Source organism: Herpailurus yagouaroundi, unplaced genomic scaffold (genome assembly GCF_014898765.1).
Source record: "Herpailurus yagouaroundi ecotype Mexico unplaced genomic scaffold, PumYag 159, whole genome shotgun sequence".
Classification (NCBI taxonomy): domain Eukaryota; kingdom Metazoa; phylum Chordata; class Mammalia; order Carnivora; family Felidae; genus Herpailurus; species Herpailurus yagouaroundi.
This window is the reverse complement of record NW_024412400.1, coordinates 25,948,445-25,970,405: the sequence shown is the minus strand read 5'-3', so window position 1 is coordinate 25,970,405 and position 21,961 is coordinate 25,948,445. Positions and strand designations below refer to the sequence as shown.

Below are 21,961 nucleotides of genomic sequence, written 5' to 3'. Positions count from 1 at the left end.
AAAAAAAAAAAAAAAAAGAAATGTACTGAAGAAGGAATAAAAGGAATGGCCATAAAAAATTCCAAGAATTTGGCTTCAAGTGCTTCAAATTGGAAAGTAACTAGGAAGAAAGTAAAGATAGGTTTGTCTTTCTTTGGAACAGTTATCACATACACAGTTGAAGGACGAAAATCCAATTTTCATGGCCATTTGTCAGCCCAAAGTAAAAGACTCTGCTGGTACCATTTTTCCACTTTAAGTTATGATAATTAAGTAGTCTTTCTTTCTCTTCACTTATTTTTTTAATTTTTTTTTAATGTTTATTTAATGTTTCTCTTTGAGAGAGAGAGAGAGGGTGAGAGAGTGGGGGAGAGGCAGAGAGAGAGGGAGACACAGAATCTGAAGCAGGCTCTGAGTTGCCAGCACAGAGCCTGATGTGGAGTGTGAACCTACAAACTGTGAGATCATGACCTGAGCCAGTCTGACTCTTAACTGATTGAGCCACTCGGGTGCCCCATCTCTTCACATTTAATAACAAATTTTAGTGTTTTTATTATTTTTTAAATGTTTACTTTTGAGAGAGAGAACGTGAGCGGGGGAGAAGCATAGAGAGGGAGACACAGAATTGGAAGCAGGCTCCAGGCTCTGAGCTGTCAGCACAGATCCTGATGCGGGGCTCAAACTCATGAACTGTGAGATCATGACCTGAGAGGCAAATTCGGACACTTAATCGACTGAGCCACCCAGGTGCCCCATAATAACAAATTCAAAGTTAATTTATCAAAAAACATGAGTGACTGTAACAATCCACTGATAGTTTAGTGAGGATACAAAATACTACTACTTGCTATTAATGTAACAGGCAACTTGATTAAAAAATCTGGCTTGTTCTTTGTAGATTCTAAAGATAGTTATCTGAAGGAAGATGAGCACCATCGAATTTTAGACATCTGATCATATCTTTTTCAGAATACACTCATCTTTTGTTTAAACCATGTGTTTCTTCTAATAGCATTAATCAAATGTTTTAATTCCTTGGAAATTAAAAGTCAAGTATATGAGAAATGGTTGAACTACTTCTAAGGACACCAACAGAACAAATATCTCGCCTGCCCACATCCATTAATTAGTATGCGCTTTACATATTAACAGGCAAATACGGCATAGCAATGCACATTATAAGAGCAGCAGTGGGTATAAAATGAAAATGGAGTAACAGCAACAAGCATGGTGGCACACTTCAGATGGCCAGGCTCCCAAAAATCATCTTATGAGAATTGTGAAGGTAACCAGACTTCTGTTCTACACAGACGGCTCCAAAATTAACTATATATTCATAAACACAAACTACAAACTAATTCCACTAATGGAAAATATATTTCTAGAGTAAAGTTTACTAGTCTAATAGCTGAAAACCAGTCACAATGGCTAACAATGAGGAAAAAAGATCATATCAACTTAAAACATAAAACAGCCTTCAAAGAGAGAAAATCAAAATGTAACAGCTCTAGTGACTACACCACATACTCTATACATGGCAGAGTATAATATTTGTGGTTTCTAAATCACCAAGAAAGAATTAATTCCTTTACTATTTCCTAATCATCAAAACAGAAGAGAATATATAACAGCAGCTCCATCCCTAGTGTTGAAGTTAGGTTACTGGGAGGCCCTCGGGTAAGAGGAAGAACTGCTGAGAAATTGAAGAAAATTAAGATAGGAATTTAAGAATGGTATTACTGACTGACTACTGCAAACCAACATTTACAGAAAATCTCTCAGTGCAAGAAGCACATTTCGTTAAATCCAAGACAGTTATGTCCAATAGTATACCAAATACTTTCTTTACGAGACTCCCCCCGCCGCCTCAAATCCACATATAAGGGAAATCTATGAGCCTTCCCTTAAGATAATAAATAAGCAGCCAGCACATATGCCATGTCAAATATCTGAATTTGGATCCATCTTCCCAGAGTAGAAATGTGATTAGATTTCTGCAATATTAAAAGCAAAAAAGAAAACAAGCAAACAAAAAACAACTGCAAGGTAACCAAAACAGATTGTATCCATTTGATACCAGAGTTAATGATTATATAGAAAGATTCAGATAACCAGCTTCTCTTTTCATTTCAGTCTTTTCATTTAATAATTCATATATATAAAAATGTACTCTGACAGTTTATAAAAGAAAAAAAATTAAGGTAAGATTTCCAAGATTAAGCAAATGCCCAGTTCATTTGAAGATAAACAAGAAAATAATTTTTTAAAAAATCTGATTTACTTACATCAGTCTATTCTGGGCTCTAGACAACAGTGTAGCTGAAGAGAGGTCTGGACTCATGAAGAGACAGTCAGGGGTTAGTGGAAGGAGCCGGGGAGCAGGAACTGTGATCTAATAATGGCTCTGTAACCAGCAGGCTGTGTGACCTGGGGGGCTGTTCCCCACAACCCAGACCTTCACGTTGTTAATCATAATCCCTGTCTCCTATGCCTTGCTGTGTACATGGAGGGTGGGGTAGAGGGCGAGGGAGGATGGGGCCCAGGTTGAAACAACAGAGGGAGCTCCTGTTTCCACAAAGTGGGTTCCACAGGTCAGGAACTCAGATCAGGAGCATCCCACTTGACTCTAGGTCTCAACTCATCTGTTTTTTCCCCTAATCAGTCAACAAAATATGCCAATTCTCTGAGCTTTGAAAACTCAGTTATTAGTAAAACAAGGGTTTTGCTAAGTGATCTGTATGATCCATTTCTAGTTACAACATTCTATTCTATTTTGAAACAGGTACCCAGAATGAATTATTTCATACTTATTAAATACCTTGCCCTACCTTAACATTAGGTAGATGAGGTAGCATCTTCATAATCTATACCAGGGTGTCTTCAAATTACAGCCCACAGATTGCCAACCACCTACTGGGTAAATAAAGTTCTACTGCAATACAGCTACACCTATTACAATGTTAACTATGTGGCTTTCACATTAGAGGAGTAGAATTAAAAGTAGTTGCCAGGTGTCTGTCTGGCCCTTTACATAAAAAGTCTATTGACCTCTGAGCTAGGCTAAGTACTTGATAGTAGATATTATTAAAGTTATTTCTATTGTCAAGGTGTTTATAATCATTATAAGTACTCCCACTAATAATATTCTCAAGCTTCTCCTTACAGAGAATAATTCTCTTTGCTACTCCTAAGTTTCAGAGGAGACTGTCCAAATCCAGTGAGCTGGACCAGGAGCCAAACACTTTCATTACTCTTCTCAAACTGGAAATAATGCTTTCCTTTGGCTGCCTACCATAAGCAGTGGCAAAAGCTTCAGATTCTGTTTTCAGGTTGGGAGTGGAATAAGCAAAAAGCAATTACATTTCCACTTTTCCACCTGCAATGCTAAAAAACAAACAAACAAACAAACAAACAAACAAACAAACATCCAAAAGCTGCTGAACTGTATCATTTATGATGGTATTATGGACACCAGATACCGTGGTTGAACTGTGTCCCCTCCACCCTTCCCAAATTCATATGTTGAAGTCCTAAACCCAGCACCTCAGAATGAAAACTTATTTGAAAACAGGGTCTCTACAGAGATAAGTTAAAATGAGGTTATTAAGGTGGGCCCTAATCTGAGTGGTATCCTTTCAGGCAGAACAAATGTGGACTCAGATATGTACAGACAGAAGACACAAAAAGAAATGGTCATCTACAAGCTATGGAGAGAGGCCTAGAACAGATCCTTCCCTCACAGCCTCATAATAAGTGATGCCACCAAAACCTTGATCTCAGACTTTTAACCTCTAGAATTATGAAAAAATAAATTTCTGCTGTTTAAGTCACTCAACTTGTGGTACTTTTTTATAGCAGCCCTAGCAAACTAATATACCAGCAATGAAGGTTTTCAAGAGCCACATACTTTATGTCTAATTCCTAATACCAAAAATGTAATATTCGTATTTCCATATTAAGGACTATATTTTCTATAACAGACTAACCAAATGAATTTTTGACTTACACAACACAGTCATTTACCAGTTAATCACACACTAGAAACAGTCTGAGGTACTGCTAAACCTATAATTTTAAATACAAGCATTAAATGAACAGCTGTCATAAAAGTATATATAGTTTGTAGCCAAGAAAATTTAGTCCTTAAAACAGAAGTTCTTCACTAAAAGTAATTATCTACACAAATTTTGCTAAGTCAGTGGGGAGAGTGGAGGGGGCAGAGTGAAGAGGGGAGCAAGACTACAGCAGAGTAACTTTTGGCCAGTTATTAAATATAAATACCTTAGTTTCCCTCTCTATAATAATAATACCTTCACAGAGTTAAGAGTGAAAAAGTAAATTTAGAATAGTACTTGAAAGGTAGTAAGAGCACAAAGTTTCCTCTTACTATTTTACCTCAAAAAATAATAACTGTGAAGTTAATTCCACTAGACTCCAGTGTTACTATAGGTTCTACAGAAGGATTTACTTGTTTGATTACACATAACACGTCAAGAATGATACCCCTCATCCAAAAATCTTGGAGGTGCATCATGTATAAATGTATGATTTCCAATGAATTTAGTTCTGGACTGCAGGCTAAAGAGAGTCTGTAGTTTTGCTCTTAACAAAAAACCTAACCAAAATATAAAAGAGAATATGAGGAAATAACATCCTTAATACAACAAGAAAACAGTTGCACCTGCAAACCAAACTATGAAAATTTCCACCAAATACAGTGAAATCTATACCAAAATGAGGAAGGATACCAAATGAAGCTTCTTTGGATTTGGGGAAGTCCACGGAGTCTTCTAAAAGAATGTGTTTGTGTGTATGTGCATCTGTCCTTTTTTCCCTGCTGTGTCCCAGAACTTCTTTCTAACAATCTTTTAGATGATCTACAGCAGTATGTGGGTAATTCACAGAACTCTAACTTCACAATACAGAAGAATAAAGTGGGGCAGTTCTAAAAGAGGGACCAACCAGGCATCTTTACTATATTTGACCCAAATGAAGATGGAGGGTAAGAGCCAAACACCAGCAGATGACTACCTAAGGACCTGTGATCTAAGGAGGTAATGACATGAAGTACGCAAAGAACTGGAGGAAGCTCCTCTGCTAGACTGAGAAAACCCATTTAGTGTGAGAGCTACTGGAACAAACCTAACTGATGCTCACTTTTTGCCCCTGCTTACTCTATTTGTTAGCAAATAGCTGTTCCAGAGAGAAGAATATTCTTCAAAGATACGTAAAGATGCAGCATGGGACACTAGGGAAAATATATATGGGAACAGAATACACTGAGCAAACAGTCAATAGGTATATCTGAAAGAAATTATCCCAGGAAAGCAGAGGATGAATCTATAAACTACTCTATACACAACCTCAGAGAAAGTAAGCTCTGAAGAGAGACCTTAAAGAGTTCCAAGACAGAGGAAAAACAATGCAAAGGGATGAGAGCTGGCAGAGATCAAGAAAGAAAGAAGGAAAATAAGACAATCATAGATAAAAGCCTAGAAATTACAGAAGGTAAAATAAACATGATTTAAAACACAGCCAGGAATCTGAACCACAGTCCAAAAACCTACATCAGACCAGGTCACTTCCCTCAAAAACTCTCCTTTGCTTTTCCACGTCACTTTAAGGGCCAAACCAAGTCTTTGCCAAAGCCTATAAGGCCACACATGATCTGGAACCTTGCTACCTCCTCCACTTCTTTTCCTGTTTTTTGCACTTGCCTCCAAACATGCCACCACCTCAGGGTGTCTGGTCTTGTTCTCTCCATTTCCTCTAAATATCTGCATGGTGTACAAGGTTTGCTTCCTCATCTCCTTCATTTATCTGCTCAAATGTCATATAACACTGAATCTTTTCCTAATAACCTAATATAAAACAGGAAATGATCCCCACCCAATATACTATTGCTTTAATCTTCTCATAGCAATTATCACTTACAAGACAAGCTATAGGTATTAACTTCTTACTCCTCCAACAAAACAAACTCCATGAAGGCTGGGACTTCCATCTATTTTATTTACTGTTCTACCCACAGCACCTAGAATAGTGCTTGATACACAGACATGCTCATTAAACATTTGATGCATGAATGAAGGACAATAACCTAAAACTAAAAGGAAAAGATAAAATTACAATCAGAGAAAAGCTCATAGAAAAACATACAGTAGAAAAAATTTACTGACAGAAAAACACAGAAATAAATATTCAAAGATTCAGTGGACAATAAACATGAAATAAAAATCTAAGTTTTAGGGGCATCTGAGTGGCTCCGTCGGTTAGTCTTGATTTTGGCTCAGGTCATGATCTCACGGTTCGTGAGTTTCAGCCCTGCATTGGGCTCTGCACGGACACTGCAGAGCCTGCTTGGGATTCTGTTTCCCTCTCTGCCCCCACCCCCCTGCTCACTCTCTATCACCCTATCAAAATAAGTAAAAATAAACTTTAAAAAAAAATCTAAATTTCAGAGCTAGAAGTGCATACTGACATTTCCCAGCAAAAATAATCAACAGATTTAGCCTGCGTAAGTTAGTACTGGATTTTAAGGATAAAGAATTGAATCCTATAGGCATCCAGGCAAAAGAGAAGTGACCATAATGGTGGAGGTGGTATTGGGGGCAGGGGGGGGTCGGGGGCGGGGGGGGGGGAGGGGGGGGGGGGGGGGGAGGGGGGGGAGAGTGGGGAGATGGAAATGGTCAGCAGAGAAGAGCCTGATCCAAGACTTGCATTTAATGCTAGAAGATACTGAAGTAACATCTATAAAGTTGAGAGTAGAAAGCATGAATCAAGAATTTTATAAGTAGCCAATCTACCTTTCAGTTAAATAAAAAAAGCAACAGTCCCAAATAAATAAGAATAAATAAATAAATAAGAACAGTCCCAAATAAATAAATAAATAAGAATGAGCTCTTACTGAAAATTAAAAAAAAAAAAAAAAAAGAAATAACAACAACAACAACAAAAAAACACCCAGCCCCCAACAACTTGATGATGTCTATATAACCAAGAGATACACAAAAATAAAAAAACCTGGGGCTAGAGAAGCAATGGATAAGGACTGGGGGTGCATGTGAAAACAGTGGGAATTCTGATTACAAAATAGAACGTAAAGTCATAATTCTTGACAATGAAAACACAAGAGTGAAACAAATTAGAGAACACGGTTTCCTACTTCCCACCATAAGAAGTCAGAAAACAATCAAAATCCAAACACGAACATGGAAGGACAGGACTATAGGCTGATGTCAACCTTTTTATCTTCTTCATTTTTCATTTCAGAGAAATATGTAGCAACAAATAACCTTGTTATCAACACCAAAGTAGTTTTTATAATATAAAATTAATGCATTTACTTTATTGTGTTTTTATTGAAGCATATCATGACTTTGGTATAATGCAAGAGCTAAATGGGGATTGTTTCACATTAATTTTCTTAAGATTATTATTTTTTTAATTTAAATTCAATTTAGTTAACATACACTGTAGTCCTGGCTTCAGGTAGAACCCAGTGATTCATCTCTTACATATGATACCCAGTGCTCATCCCAAAAAGTACCTCTTTAATGCCCATCCCCCCATCATTATGACTATAAAGTCACTAATTATTATTTTTCATTTTTTAATGTTTATTTGAGAGAGAAAGAGCGTGCGCACGCACACATGAGTGGGGGAGGGGGAGAGAGAGAGGGAGACACAGAATCCAAAGCAGACTCCAGGCTCTGAGCTGTCAGCACATAGCCCGATGTGGGGCTTGAACTCACAGACCCGAGATCATGACCGGAACCAAAGTCAGACACTTAACTGACTGAGCCACCCAGGCGCCCCAAAATGTCACTAATTATTAATATGAAAGGCAGGAGCAATCTGCCCTGAACTTTCTATGTTAACAGTTTTCACCGCTAACATGAACAGATTAGCCTACTTTTGTTGCCTACTTTCTCCTCTCCATGTATTCCATTCTCTTCTTTGTTTAGAGACTCGATCAGGTCAAACACCTAGTTTCAATTCTAATTTCCTAAGTAAACTTATTAAAAGTTCATTCAATATGATTATAAAGTTGTTTGATGGACACAGAATTTGAAATCAAGGGTATGGAAATCAGAGTCTAACCTGGGCCTCAACAACCACAGCTTTCACACCAAATTTAAGTAGAACTCTTAAAGCACCACTACACAAACTTAAAGTCTACTTTTGCAGATTTAAAGTATACTATTTGGAGACTACTGTATTGAGTGATATTTATACTTTTCCTCACAGTTTTATTGCGATATAACTGACTTATTGACAATAAATTTCATATTAAAAAAATGTAATTGACTTATATAACAATGTATTAGTTTAAAATATACATGATTTGAAACGTATATTGTGAAAAAATTACAATAAGTTAACATCCATCACCTCAAATAGTTAAAAAAAATTTTTGTGACAACTTTGACGATCTACTCTCCTATAACTTTCAAATATACATTATTGTTTACTATAGTCAACATGCTATACATTACATCCCCAGAACTTACTTATAACTAGTAGTTCCTACCTTTTGACTGCCTATACTCATTTCCCCCAACCTGGCAACCATCAATTTCTTCTGTTTCAATGAGTTCAGTTTTTTTCAGATTCCACATATAAGTGAGAATATGCATTACTTCTCTTTCTCTAACTTATTTCATTTAGCATAATGTTCTCAAGGTCCATCCATCTTGTTGGATCATTGACAAGTTATCTTTTTTATGGCTGAACAATATTCCAGTGTACACATACACACGATTTCTTTATCCATCCATTGACAGACATGTAGGCTGTTTCCATGTCTTGCTTATTGAGAATAATGCTGCCATTAACACGCGAGTGCAGATATCTCTTCTAGATAGTGATTTCATTTCCTTTGGGTATACACTCAGAAGTGGAATTGTTGGATCCTATGGTATAGTTCCATTCTTAATGTTTTGAGGAACCTTCATACTGTTTTCCACGGTAGCTCTACCAATTTACACTCCTACCAACAGTACACAAGGCTTTCCTTTTCTTTACATTCTTGCCAAAACTTTTCACCTCATCTTTTTCATAAATCCCATTCGAATGAGTGTGAGATGATATGTCATTGTGGTTTTGCTTTGCATTTCCCTGATGAATAGTGATGATGAGCATCTTTTCATGTATCTGTCAGCCATATGTAGGTCTCTTTTGGAAAAATGTCTTTCCAGTTCCTTTGCCCAAAATTTAATCAGATTGTTCTGCTATTGATTTGTGTGAATTTTCTATATTTTGGATATCAATCCCTTATGAGATACATAATTTTAAATATTTTCTCCCATTCTGTACATTGCCTTTTCATTTTGTTGGTTTCCTTTGCTGTACTGAATGAAACCTTTTAGTTCAATGTAGTCCCTGCTTGTTATTTCTGCTTTTGGTGTCAAATCCAAAAAAATCACTGCCAAGACTGAGGTCAAAGAGCTTACCCCCTACAATTTCTTCTAGGAATTTTATGGTTTCAAGTCTTTAACCCATTCTTAGTTGATTTTTGTATATGGTAGGAGACAGTGGTAAGGTTTCATTCTCTGCATGTGACTGTTCAGTGTTCCCAACACCATTTATTGAAAAAACTGCCCTTAACCCATTGCATATTTTTGGCTTTGTCATAAATTATCACATACACATGGATTGAGTTCTGGGCTTTCTTTTTGCTCCACTGATCTATGTGTCTATTTTTATGCCAATACCCTACTAGTTTGGTTACTACAGCTTTGTATACAGTTTGAAATCAGAAAATGTGATGCCCTTAGCTTTGTTTTTCTTTTCCAAGACTGTTTGGGTTATTTGGGGTCTTTGTGGTTCCATACAAATTTCAGTACTGTTTTTCCTACTCCTGTTACAATGCCATTGGAATTTTGATAAAGACTGCAAGCATTAAAGCTGTAGATTGCTTTGGGTAGTATAGAGATTTAACAATATAATTCTTGTAATTCATGAGCATGGAATATCTTTCCATTTATTTTTATCTTCTTCAATTTTTTTCATCAATGACTTAATTTGTTTTCAGTATACAAATCTTTTACCTCCTTGATTAAATTTATTCCTATCTTACTCATTTTGATGCACTTTATATCTTTTTGATGGGACTGTTTTCTTAATTTCTCTTTCTGATAGTACATTATCAATCTATAGAAAGAAACACAATGATTTATGTATACTAATTTTGTATCCGGAAACTTTACTGAGTTTATTAGTTCTAACAGTTTTTTGGTGAACTGTACAGTTTTCTATATATAATGTCATGTCATCTACAAATAGAGATAGTTTCACTTATTTCTTTTCAATTTGGATGTCTTTAATTTCTTTTTCTTGCCTATTTGCTCTGCCTGGGATTTCCAGGATTATGTTGAATCAAAGTGAAGAGAGTGGGTACCTTCATCTTGTTCCTGATTTTAGAGGAAAAATGTTCAGCTTTTCACTGTTGAGTATGATGGTAGCTGTGGGCTTGTCATATATGACCTTCATTAGATTGAACACTATGTTGAGTGTTTTTATCATGAATGGATGATGAATTCTGTCAAATGTTTTTACTGCACTGAGATGATCATGTAATTTTTATCCTTCATTTTGTTAATGTGGTGCTTCTCAATGATTTGCAGATGTTGAACCATTCTTACATTCCTGCAGTAAACCCCACTTGAAAATGGTGTATGATCCTTTTAATGTACTACTGAATTTGGTTTACTGATACTGTGTTGAGGATTTCTGCATCTGTGTTCATCAGGAATACTGGCCTATAATTTTCACTTCTCGTAGTATCCTTGTCTGGTTTTGTTATCAGGACAATGCTTGCCTCATAAAAAAAGAAGTCTGGAAGTGTTCCTTCTTCTTCCTTAAAATTTGGTAGAATTTACCAGTGAAGCCATCCGTCTTGACTTTTCTTTGTTAGGAGGTTCTTGACTACAGACTCGATCTCTTTACTAGTAATTGGTCTGTTCAGATTTCCTATTTCTTCATGATGCAATCTTGGTAGGTTGTATGTTTGTACAAATTTATCCATTTTTTCTTGGTTGTCCAATTTGTTGGTATATAATTATTCATTGTCGCTTACGATCCTTCATATATATATATTTTTTAATGTTTAATTTTGAGAGACAGAGTGTGAGCAGGGGAGGGGCAGACAGAGAAGGAGACACAGAATTGGAAGCAGGCTCCAGGCTCCCAGCTGTCAGCACATAGCCTAATGCGGGGCTCAAACTCATGAACCCCAAGATCATGACCTGAGCCAAAGATGGGTGCTTAACCGACTCAGTCACCCAGGCGCTCCTGATCCTTTGTTTCTGTGGGATCAGTTGGCATGATTCCTCCTTCTGATCTTATTTAACTTGAGTAACTCTCCTTTCTTCTCGATAAGTCTCATTAACAGTTTGCCTATCTTTTGCGGGGAAAAAAGTTCTTAATTTCATTAATTTTTCTATTGTTTTTAGATTTTCATTTATTTCTACTTTGATCTTTGTTATTTCCTTCCTTCTGGTAACTTTGGGCTTACTTTCTTCTTTCTCTTGTTCTTTGAGGTGAAAAGCCAAGCTGTTTGAGTTCTTTCGCTTTTCTTAATGCAGGCAATTACTGCTATGAACTTTCCTCTTAGAATTGCTTTTGCTACACCTCCTAAGTTTTGGTATATTTTCATTTTCAATTGTCTCAAGATATTTTTTGCTCTTTTATTTCTTTTTTTCACCCATTGGTTGTTCAGTAACATGGCACACCCCTTCTGTATGGTTTTAAAGCACCCCCCTCCACCTTTTTTTGATTCTAGAATTGAGTAAGAATACTCTGTGTACAGTCTATTTTGTTTCAACCTTTGTCTTTCTTGGTTGTGGAAATAAACTCTTGTCTGTATTTCCCCAATAGACAAGTCACTCCTTCAGTTAATCATTTCAGAATGTGAGTGGATTACACAATGGGGAGAGGAGAATTTTTAGGAGATTATATCTAAAAGTCACAAAAAAGGTAATTCCTGATATCAGGAATTTATTTATTTATTTGGCAGGACCAAAATAAAGTTGAGGAAAGAAAGAAGGAGTGCTTAAAAAATGATAACCCAGGGACTCCTGTGTGGCTCAGTCAGTTAAGTGTCCAACATGGTCTCAGCTCAAGTCATGATCTCACAGTTTGTGACTTCGAGCCCACATGAGGCTTCTGCACGGACAGTACAGAGCCTGCTTGGGATTTTTCTCTCTTTCCCTCCCCCACTCTCTCTTTCACTCTCAAAATAAATAAATAAACTTAAAAAAATAATAGCCCAAATTTTAATTATCTATGATGTACCAGGAACTTTTTCTAGGTATCTTAACAACATCATCTCATTTGCTTCAAACCTATAAAATTTATATTAGAAATATAAATGATTTATATTTAAAATGTAAATTTAAAAATATATATAAAAATATTAAATCTAAAAATAAATATAAATTTATAAATTCCTTCAGAAGAGGAAGTTAAAGCTGAGAGATTAAATAACCTCCCGAAGTTCACAAAGGTGCTAAGAGGTAGGACTAAGATTTGCACCTAAATCTATCTGGCCACAGAATCTATGCTCTTTATACTATCTGCTGTGCTTCTCCTGGCAACACAGAGCCTGGTTCATTTACTTTTTTTTCATTTGTAAGTAGAAAATGGAGGTTCTGGTTTAGTAGAAACTTAGCCTTGGATTTCATTCCAACTCATTTTATTCCAGATCCAAGTAAGTTTTTATTTATTTTTCTTAGAGCCTACATGGTTGTCTGAAGAGAAACAAAGTCTAAGGAAGAGCTTGAGTTGCATCCATAGGAAACAAATCATTTGTCTTCTTTCCTTTTCCACTTACCCTGCACCCCCACATTCCTACCTCATTCCCACCTCTCCCATTCTCACTTCCACAAAAGACCTTGGAAACTGAGACCAAAATGTGAAGAGCCTAAACTTATATTGCTATAACCACACATTCACTCACCAAGTATCCAAAACTATTGTAGGTATTGGGAATAAATATGTTAGAAAACAAAGCTGACTAAATCCATCCTTGCCTTAGAGTTTGCATTCTAGTAAGGAGAGAATGATAGGAAACAAGCAGCAAAATTTTAAAAGAATATCAGATAATAAGTACTAGGAAAAAAGATAACACAAAGGAGAGGGAAAGGATGGTGGCGGTGGTGGCAGTGATCAGGCATCACTTCCCCGAGGGGGTAACATCTGAGCAAGGACATAAAAAAAGGTAAGATCACGTGGCTATTTGAGAAAAGACAGTTTGAGGTTAAAGAAGGAGCAGTTCAAAGACCCAGAATGGAAGGCCAGTGGCATTAGAGCAGAATGTGCAAAAGGGAGAGTAGTAGAAACTGAAGGCAAAGGAAATTTGGAGCCAGGAAATAATACAGTTTGAGGTTAATGTAAAAATGTAATTTTTTATCCTGAGAACTATAAATACAACTATATGAACTATTACCCATGAAACTGATAAAACATAGTATTAAAAGTGTTTTTCAAAGACAAGCTGAAATAGTTTTTAATAAATGTATGGTGGTTAATTTTATACATTATTTCTATTCAAATTATTCAAAAGAAATTAAGCATCCTCTCAAATGTTTATTATTTTGAAGCTGATATCTGATATTATCATATCATAAGGTTCATCTGACTATAGAATACAGAGACAAGGAAGTCAACCTTCTATAGGTAGCTAAAAATCCTTGGTGCATTCACTTTAAAAGCCAGGGATTAAGTCAAATTTTGAGCATTTGAAAAGTTTCTCCTAGGTTAAAAATTAAAAATGGGAAAAAAGAACCCTCCATGTTAAGTCATAACATCTTTGCATTAAAATGTGAAGTAAATAAACAGAATTCTGTGTTAAAATTAGAAACCTAGCAGTATAGTTCTTATCCAAAGTCCTAGACATTAAATTAGCAGGAATTGTACTGTTTGTAGCATACCTATTTCTTAACAAAAAAAGAAACTGTTTCTTGGAAAATGTTTGTAAAGAAAATTCCATATATAAACCTATATCTATCAATTCAGATTATTATAGTAGAAACCTTAATTAAGAGGAAATATGATTTTTCTCTTGTACCTCCTCCGTTCTTATCTCTAGTAAATTTAAGCTAGAAACTAGGGAGCTAGCATTCACAGAGGAACAGACATCTTCAAGGAAGTGCATCTGTGATGAAGTTACTCATGAAGAAACTAATATAAGAATATCATCTAGGAAGCACTGAGTAATGTGTTTGTTGTACACCTGAAACTAATATAACCTTGTAGGTTAATTATACTTCAATAAGAAAAAGAATATTAGCTGGGTCAATATTTAATTCTATATAAGCATACAATTTGTTATAAAACCCAGATTTTAAAACTTTCATAAACTTATAAAATGGCAAAAGTCTATTTAGGCTATTGAATTGGGATCTTCATTCAAAAATTCTCTCAGTGGTCTTACTCCCCAAAATTAAATGAATGATACTATTTCTCCAATTGCATTGTGTGCATATCGCAATTTGACAACACAAGCACAATTCAAGCACGTGCATCCTTTTCCAACAAATATAATTTATAATAACTTGGCTACAACAAAAATATATCTGAACTCTGAGCTCTGTTTGACGACAGACCGTCTGATCTGTACAATAAAGTACAAGTTCCTAAAATGTATTTTACCGGCCCTCAAAAAGAGTTAGATAGAAGCTACTGACAGATAGACACCTGGCTGCCATCACTTTCAAAATACATCAAATTACTACCACTTCTCAATATCTCCACTACAGCACTTGGTCTGAGCCACATCACCTTCCCCTTGAAGAACTGCAATTGTCTCCCAGTTACTCTACGGTGAATCAGGCCTACTATGAATAGTCGATGTACTGCCTGAGCTTATATACTGCTCATCTCACCCCATAATTCTCACCTACCTTTTTATTTTTCTATAGCAGTTATCATCTTCTAACATGCTATAACATTTATTTACTTGTATTTATAGCCTGTTTTTCCTTATTAGAGTATACACTCCAGAAGGGCAGTAATCTTTGTTTTGCTCTCTGATGTACTCTACGCACTACAGTAGGACCTAGCACGTGACAGAAGGTCAGCTGTAGAATGAACAAGCAAGTTTCAGCTTAGGAAACAAATATAAGGAAATAGTCAACTAGGTTTGATAAACATTAATTATGACAAAAATATGCATCATGTGCTCTTATTATATAGAGCTTTACATACCAGATAAAATAAGCAGTTCAATGATTTCTGCATCTCCAAGATAGGCAGCAGCATGCAGTGGAGTTCTCTTTTCATTGTCCTGTGAGAATAAGGAAATGTGGAACTTAAGTTTTAATATAAACTTGATTTCAGTGTACTTTAAATGAAGAAGAACCATGAACTACCAACTTACAAGTTCCACAACCCTAGTCTAAGTCAGCAAGTCCCATTAACAAAATATTTCCTTGCTAGGAGAAGAAAGACCTGAAAAAATATTTTGGCCTTAAATATAAAGTACAGCAAAAATAAAACCTAAGGTGAACAGAGAAATAGCTTCTTAGGCTTTCTTTGAATAAAGATGCCTATATGCTGCTGATATACGAATGCAAATTTCTTTTACTTCATCCTATTCCTCCTCAATACATTTCCACAACTTTACATTTGGAATTGTTAACCTAACTAAATAAAACAAACCCTAACAAACCAAAAGTTTTGCCTATCAAAATGTTTCCACAGGTACCCCAGAATATTTCTCTGGGGATTTGAAGTTATCCCTTAAAACAGTCGTAAGGTTTTTCTTAAAATTCCTGCCAATTTTGTTTGTGGCTCTAAAATATATTCCTATCTTTGTAAACATAAAAAAATATACAGTTTTCCATTTTGCACAGCAAAAAAAAATAAAGCAGCAACAAAAACAAGCAGGCAATCTACTGAATGGGAAATGATACTTGTAACTGATCTATCCTATAAGGGGTTAATATCCAAACTATATCAAGAATCTGTATGACTCAACACCAAAACAAACAAACAAACAATCCAATTAAAAAATAGGCAGAGAACCTGAATAGACATTTTTCCAAAGAAGACATGCAGATGCCCACCAGACACTTGGAAAGTTGTTCAACATCACTAATCATCAGGGAAATGTAAATTAAAACCACAATGAGATATCACCTGTCAGAATCACCAAAATAAAAAAGACAAGAAATAACAAGTATTGGCAAGGATATGGAGAAAAGGCAACCCTTGTGCACTGATAGTGGGAATGCAAATTAATGCAGCCACTGTGGAAAACAGTAAGAAAGTTCCTCAAAAAATTAAAAATAGAATTACCATATGATCCAGCAATTCCACTATTGGAGATTTACCTCCAAAAAAGAAAAACACTAATTCCAAAAAATATATGCATCCCTATGTTTACTGCAGCATTACATACAACCATGGAAGCAACACAAGTGTCTATCCATAGATACACGGATAAAGATGTGGCATATATACACAATGGACTACTACTCAGCCATAAAAAAAAAAAAAGAATAAAATCTTACCACTTGCAATAATGCTAAGTGAAGTAAGTCAGGCAAAGAAAGACAAATATCATATGAATTTATGTGGAATTTATGAAACTGAACAAATGAACCAAGAAAAAAAAGAGACAAAAAAAAAAAAAAACCAACATACACACACTCTAACATACACACACTCTAAAATACAGAGAACAAACTGGTGGTTGCCAAAGAGGAGATGAGTTGGGGGATGGGTGGAACAGATAAAGGGGACTCAGAGTACACTTATCTTGATAAGCACTGAGAAATGTATAAAACTACTGAACCATTACATTTTACACCTGAAACTAATGTAACAGTGTATTTAATTATACTGTCATTAAAAAATACATAGTCTTCCAAATCTTCCTTCAAGAAGAGAAGCTACAACTACAACTACAACATGCAAGGCGTCATGTACCTCCCCTGCTCAAACACCAATGATCTCCAGTTTCAGAAGCAAGATTGTGGGGTAAAGTGACATTCAGGGATTTTTAATTCATGTTTACACCTCATCTAAAGTTACAAGGGTATTGCTGACTTGGTTGCATCTGAGAAAGCTATTTACATAGAGTTATTTTGAAATTTACACCCAAATTTTTGGATACAGCTTTGTGATAGACTGTTAGTTGTTTTCCATTATTTATTTTCCCTTTTGTCCATACGAATAAAGTTGTAGCTGGTTATTTACCCATGCAGTAACAGAATATACTCCTAGTCTGCCTTTAGATTTTGTTACTTAGTGTGGACCAGTATGGTATGTAAGGTGGAAGTAAAGACACAACTTTCAGGTCATCTTTAATTTAGCAGACAACCACCTTAGAGAAGGACTAATACTTTCCCACTTCCCACAGGCTGGAAGGCAGATGTGAAACTGAGCCAGCTTTGATTCTACAGAGGTTAGGCCAATATACTAGAAGGCTATCAAGCAATTAGATGTTGAATGATCTTCTATAGAACAGAGTTGCTCTACAAACCTGGACCACTAACTCCTATACTATTAGGAGAAATAAATTTCCTATTTATTTATCTATTTATTTGAGAGAGCACATGCATGTGGGGGAGAGGGGCAGAGGGAGAAAGAGAATCTTAAGCAGGCTCCATGCTCAGCGCCGAGCCCAACGCAGGGCTTGATCCTACAAACGCTGGGATTGTGACCTGAGCTGCAATCATGAATTGGGAGGTTCGACCAACTGAACCGCCCAGCTGCCCCAATAAATTTCTCACTTAAAGAGGTTTGGTATCTCTTACTGTATTAGAATATGATAGCTTTCAAATTTTAAGAAAAAGAAAAAGTTTATTTCACAATGCAATAATTTTCTAGTTTGGCAATACCCCAAATACTTTAAGAAAGAATAGTTGGACAATTGAGAATAAATTAGGAAAAAAGTTGCTAGTCAAAAGAGAGATGAAAATAATATTAATAGGCAGTCCAAAAAAGGCTTAACAGTAGCATATAAAAAGGTATTATAAAAATGTGTGTATTTATCACTTGCTCTTCATTGGCTTTTTCATATAACTTTAATACATTTGTGATACTGCTTTTTATCATTTAGGTATTAACAGATGCTTCAGTAACGGGAGGTTGGTACAGTGGCTATTAAAATTGTTTAGTGATAAGAGCTCATGTCTCTCTAACCACAATTAATTTCCACAAGATCATTTTTTTATTCCAGTATATACCCCCCCAAACAGAATTCTTTGCACAGAAATCACTGAATAGTTGTTGATAACCAACACTAGAGCCACTAAAATCTCAGACTTTATTCAAAGCTGAGTCCTAATTTAGTCATTTTAATAAAAGGATCCTTGGTTTAAGGCTTTTCAGTATTAATCATTAACACAGCAAACTTCCCTAGAGTGTTTAAATATGATCAGACTTACTCAAATTGAGAAACATATCTATTGCAAAGGATAAACCACACACACAGCACACACACAAAGTGAGTCATTTATGTGTGAGAGATGTCTGGAATTCTATGACTCAATGCATTGAATACTATTCATGTATTTTATGACTCATGAACATAGTTTTCCTCTCTACAAATCAAACTAAAGGAAAAAAGGAACACATTGGATAATTTTAAAAGAAATAAATCTACCTATATTTTACTTTACGATAGTTAAGTATTGATAATTACACAATATTTAAGGTTTCCCTCTAGCAAAATTTACTAATATGAAAAAATGACTATCTCCTTGTACACACTAATTCTAGTTCAGGGAATTTTTAGATAAAGATATTCCTATGTATATGCAAACAAAATGATTAAGTATATTTATTGATTATTGTAGGAAGCAAAATGCTGGAAACAATTTAAATGCCCATCAACAGGCGAATGGCGATCTAAAATGAAATACAAGAAGCTCTTAACCAACCTTCATTTAACTGACTCACATGATTAATCGATACTCTGTTTTCCTGTGTAAAACTAATGAGGACTCTGGCACACGGTGTATTTTGACTATTAGGCTACCACTTTTATTCCCACCACTGGGTGTCTATTTATCAAGGATAAGATGTGTTTGTTACCACAAATGTTCGTCCAAATTGCAATCATAACTATGTAATTTAAGTATTATTTAAGCTGATAAAATAGGAGTGGGAAAAGCAAATTGTTTCTATGATCACTAGACTGAATATCACATAAAGACTCGATAAAGGTAAGCTATCAAAAAAAGTGCTACTGAACTGGGTGTGGCTGAGAAATGAATCACTAAGGCAAATAGTCAACAAATGGGCAGTTTTGCCCTAAGTTTGATTCTTTTTTTAATGTTTATTTATTTTGAGAAAAAGAGAGAGAGAGAGAGAGAGAGAGAGAGAGAGAGAGAGAGAGAACAAGCAGGGGAGGAGTAGAGAGAGGGAGAGAGAGAATCCCAACCAGGTTCCATGCTGTCAGCGCGGAGCGTAACCTGGGGCTCAATCCCACAAAGAGTGAGATCATGACCTGAGTCAAAATCCAGAGTCAGAAGCTTAATTGACTGAGCCAACCAGGCTCCCTCTAAGTTTGATTCTTAAGTGTCTAAATTCTCACACCACTTAAACCCAAAATGGGTTACAGATAATGCACTGGGGGCAGGGTCTATACAAGGAAGATAACAATGAACAGCAGAATCCACATTGTCAACAAAAAAGCCTCAGCTCAATTAAAAAAAAAAAAAAAAAAAAGATGGCTGTCAAGTAAACATTATTACAATAAAAAGCCCAAAGATCACTTTTTATAGTTCCCTCTGTCAAACTTATTAACTACCAGTTATAAAAGCTATCAGATGAGAGAACTTCTAGTTGTACATTCATAAAGTGAAATACCATGTAAGGGTTCTACATCCAGTTTCAATGTGTAGGTTTTCTTCCCTCCACACATCTAAGCAAAGCCCCAATATAGAATGGTGTTACCATTCAACTCAGACTAGGGGAGAGCATCAGATCCCATAGGCTAAAGGTTCAGTCTTACAAGACCTCCCCCTGCACTTGAAATGCCAATAGCAAGTCCAGGTTGTGTACCTGTACTTCTTCTAACCAAATGGCTATTAATCAAAGGTTCCCCTGACACCCTCCATGCTACAGTGCTCACAGGGTTCAGTAAACCAGTTTTTCTCAATAGACTGCCAGTTCATTACAAGGACATTAGAGGGTACGAATCAACAGCCAGATGGAAAAGAAACATAGAGTGAGATGCTGAACAAAGAACTTTAATCCTGGTAGTGTTTCAGGTCCAGCACAGTGGCAGGTGTAAGGGTTTCTGGTCAACCAACCTGGAAGTTCTCCAAACCCCCTCCTTTGGGACTTTTATGGAGGTTTCCTTAGTAGACATGACTGATAAACATCAACACCTGCTGGCAACTAAGCTTAATCCACTCCCCAGAGGCAGTGGTACTGGGGGAAAGAGGGACTGAGAGTCCCCACCCTCTAATCACAAGGTTGGCTCCACTGGCAAGGAGCCCTCATTCTAAGCTTTCCAAAAGTCACTTCATTTACATAAAAAAGACATCTTTCATTGCTCTCTCACAGGAAATTTCAAGGGATTTTAGGAGCTCACTGCCAGAAATGGGAACAGAGACCAAATATATACTTTTTATTATAAATCCTAATATCACACCATGCCCCCAATTTAAAAAAAAACAAGCACACCTCAATGTTCCTTATCAATGGAAAAGTCTTTAAAGCACAGTGTTAAATGAAAAAATGCAGGCTTAGAACAATTGTATGATAAAAGGTTCTACATCCACTTTGGCTTGATTATGCATAAAATATCTTTGGAAGGATACTCAAGAAACTAATAGAGTAATTACCTCTGGGTGAACGGGAACTGGCGGACTAGGGTTTAAAGTGTGAGAAAGAGTTTTCACTATTTGTAGCCTTTGGTATTGTTTGGAGTTATTACCATGTACATGTTTCAAAAAGTAAAAAAGGAAAAAATTAAAAATACCATTTATACCAACTGAAAAGCTATTTATTAAAAATCCTAAAAATATTTTAATATCCCAGGCATTTTCACAAGTACCAGGTACACATTACAAAAACAATGTTTCTCAGATATGAAGTCAGTTTTTTAAGAAACCACTGCATCTCAATGTAGTATTCTTAAAATAATCCCAACTAGAATTATTGAATATATACACTAGACTCAAACAACAAATATTAACTTTGATCACATAGATTTGATCATATATTTTGAAGTACACTTTTCTTACAGTTCTTATGTAAATACTCAGAAAAAATATTTTGTGCACATGATTAGGGCAACCAAAACTTAACTGCCCACACTCCCCAAATAAGAACAAACAAAAAATAGCTATAACTCTTACAAACAATAATCCTGAAAGAAGATGGCCTATAATAGATGGGTTAAGAAGATCAGGGGTTGCTAACAATTTGGGGTTGGGCCAATATGCTGAGCTGGTACATACAAAAGAGAGATACGCAAGTGATCGGAACGTGAAGGAGTTCTTCACAGTGGTGCAACAGTTCTGTATCTTAAACATGTTGGTAGTAATACAAATCTACACATGTGACAAAATGTCATATGATTATTCATAAAGACAATGCCAAATAAATGAATGCAAAATAAATAAATGAATGCAAAAAAACTGGTGAAATCCAAGAGAAGTCTATTCTGTAATTAGTTGTATTGTACCAATATCAGTTTCCTGGTTTTAATAACGCACAGTATGATGTCACCACATTTAAAGAATCTGGTTGATGGAAAGAAAGGATCTCTCTGTACCACTTCTGCAATTTCTGATGTATCTATAATTTCTTTAAAGTTTTAAAAAAGTATTCAGAAAAATCCTATTATATTTTGGTTTATATGTTGTGTTATAGTGAGCTCCAAAAGGCATCTATAAAACATAGGCAAGCAAGATTGGACAACCTAGGGAATGAGGCTGTGAGAAAGAAAGGAATCCATGGTAGATCCCAAGCACAGGTCAGGAAAAGGTTGTATCTAAGGGGAAGTATCTTAAGT

At 35.8% G+C, this 21,961-nt stretch overlaps 1 protein-coding gene across 8 annotated transcripts in view; it reads right to left on the bottom strand.

Moving 5' to 3' along the window:
• Positions 1-21,961, bottom strand: part of ANKRD28 (ankyrin repeat domain 28) — a 200,057-nt gene that overhangs the window by 71,299 nt on the left and 106,797 nt on the right. For all 8 annotated transcript variants that reach the window (XM_040480133.1, XM_040480138.1, XM_040480134.1 and 5 more), the window contains one exon: positions 15,190-15,268. In XM_040480133.1, coding sequence (XP_040336067.1) covers positions 15,190-15,268 — 79 coding nt within the window. The remainder of the gene's footprint in view (positions 1-15,189; positions 15,269-21,961) is intronic.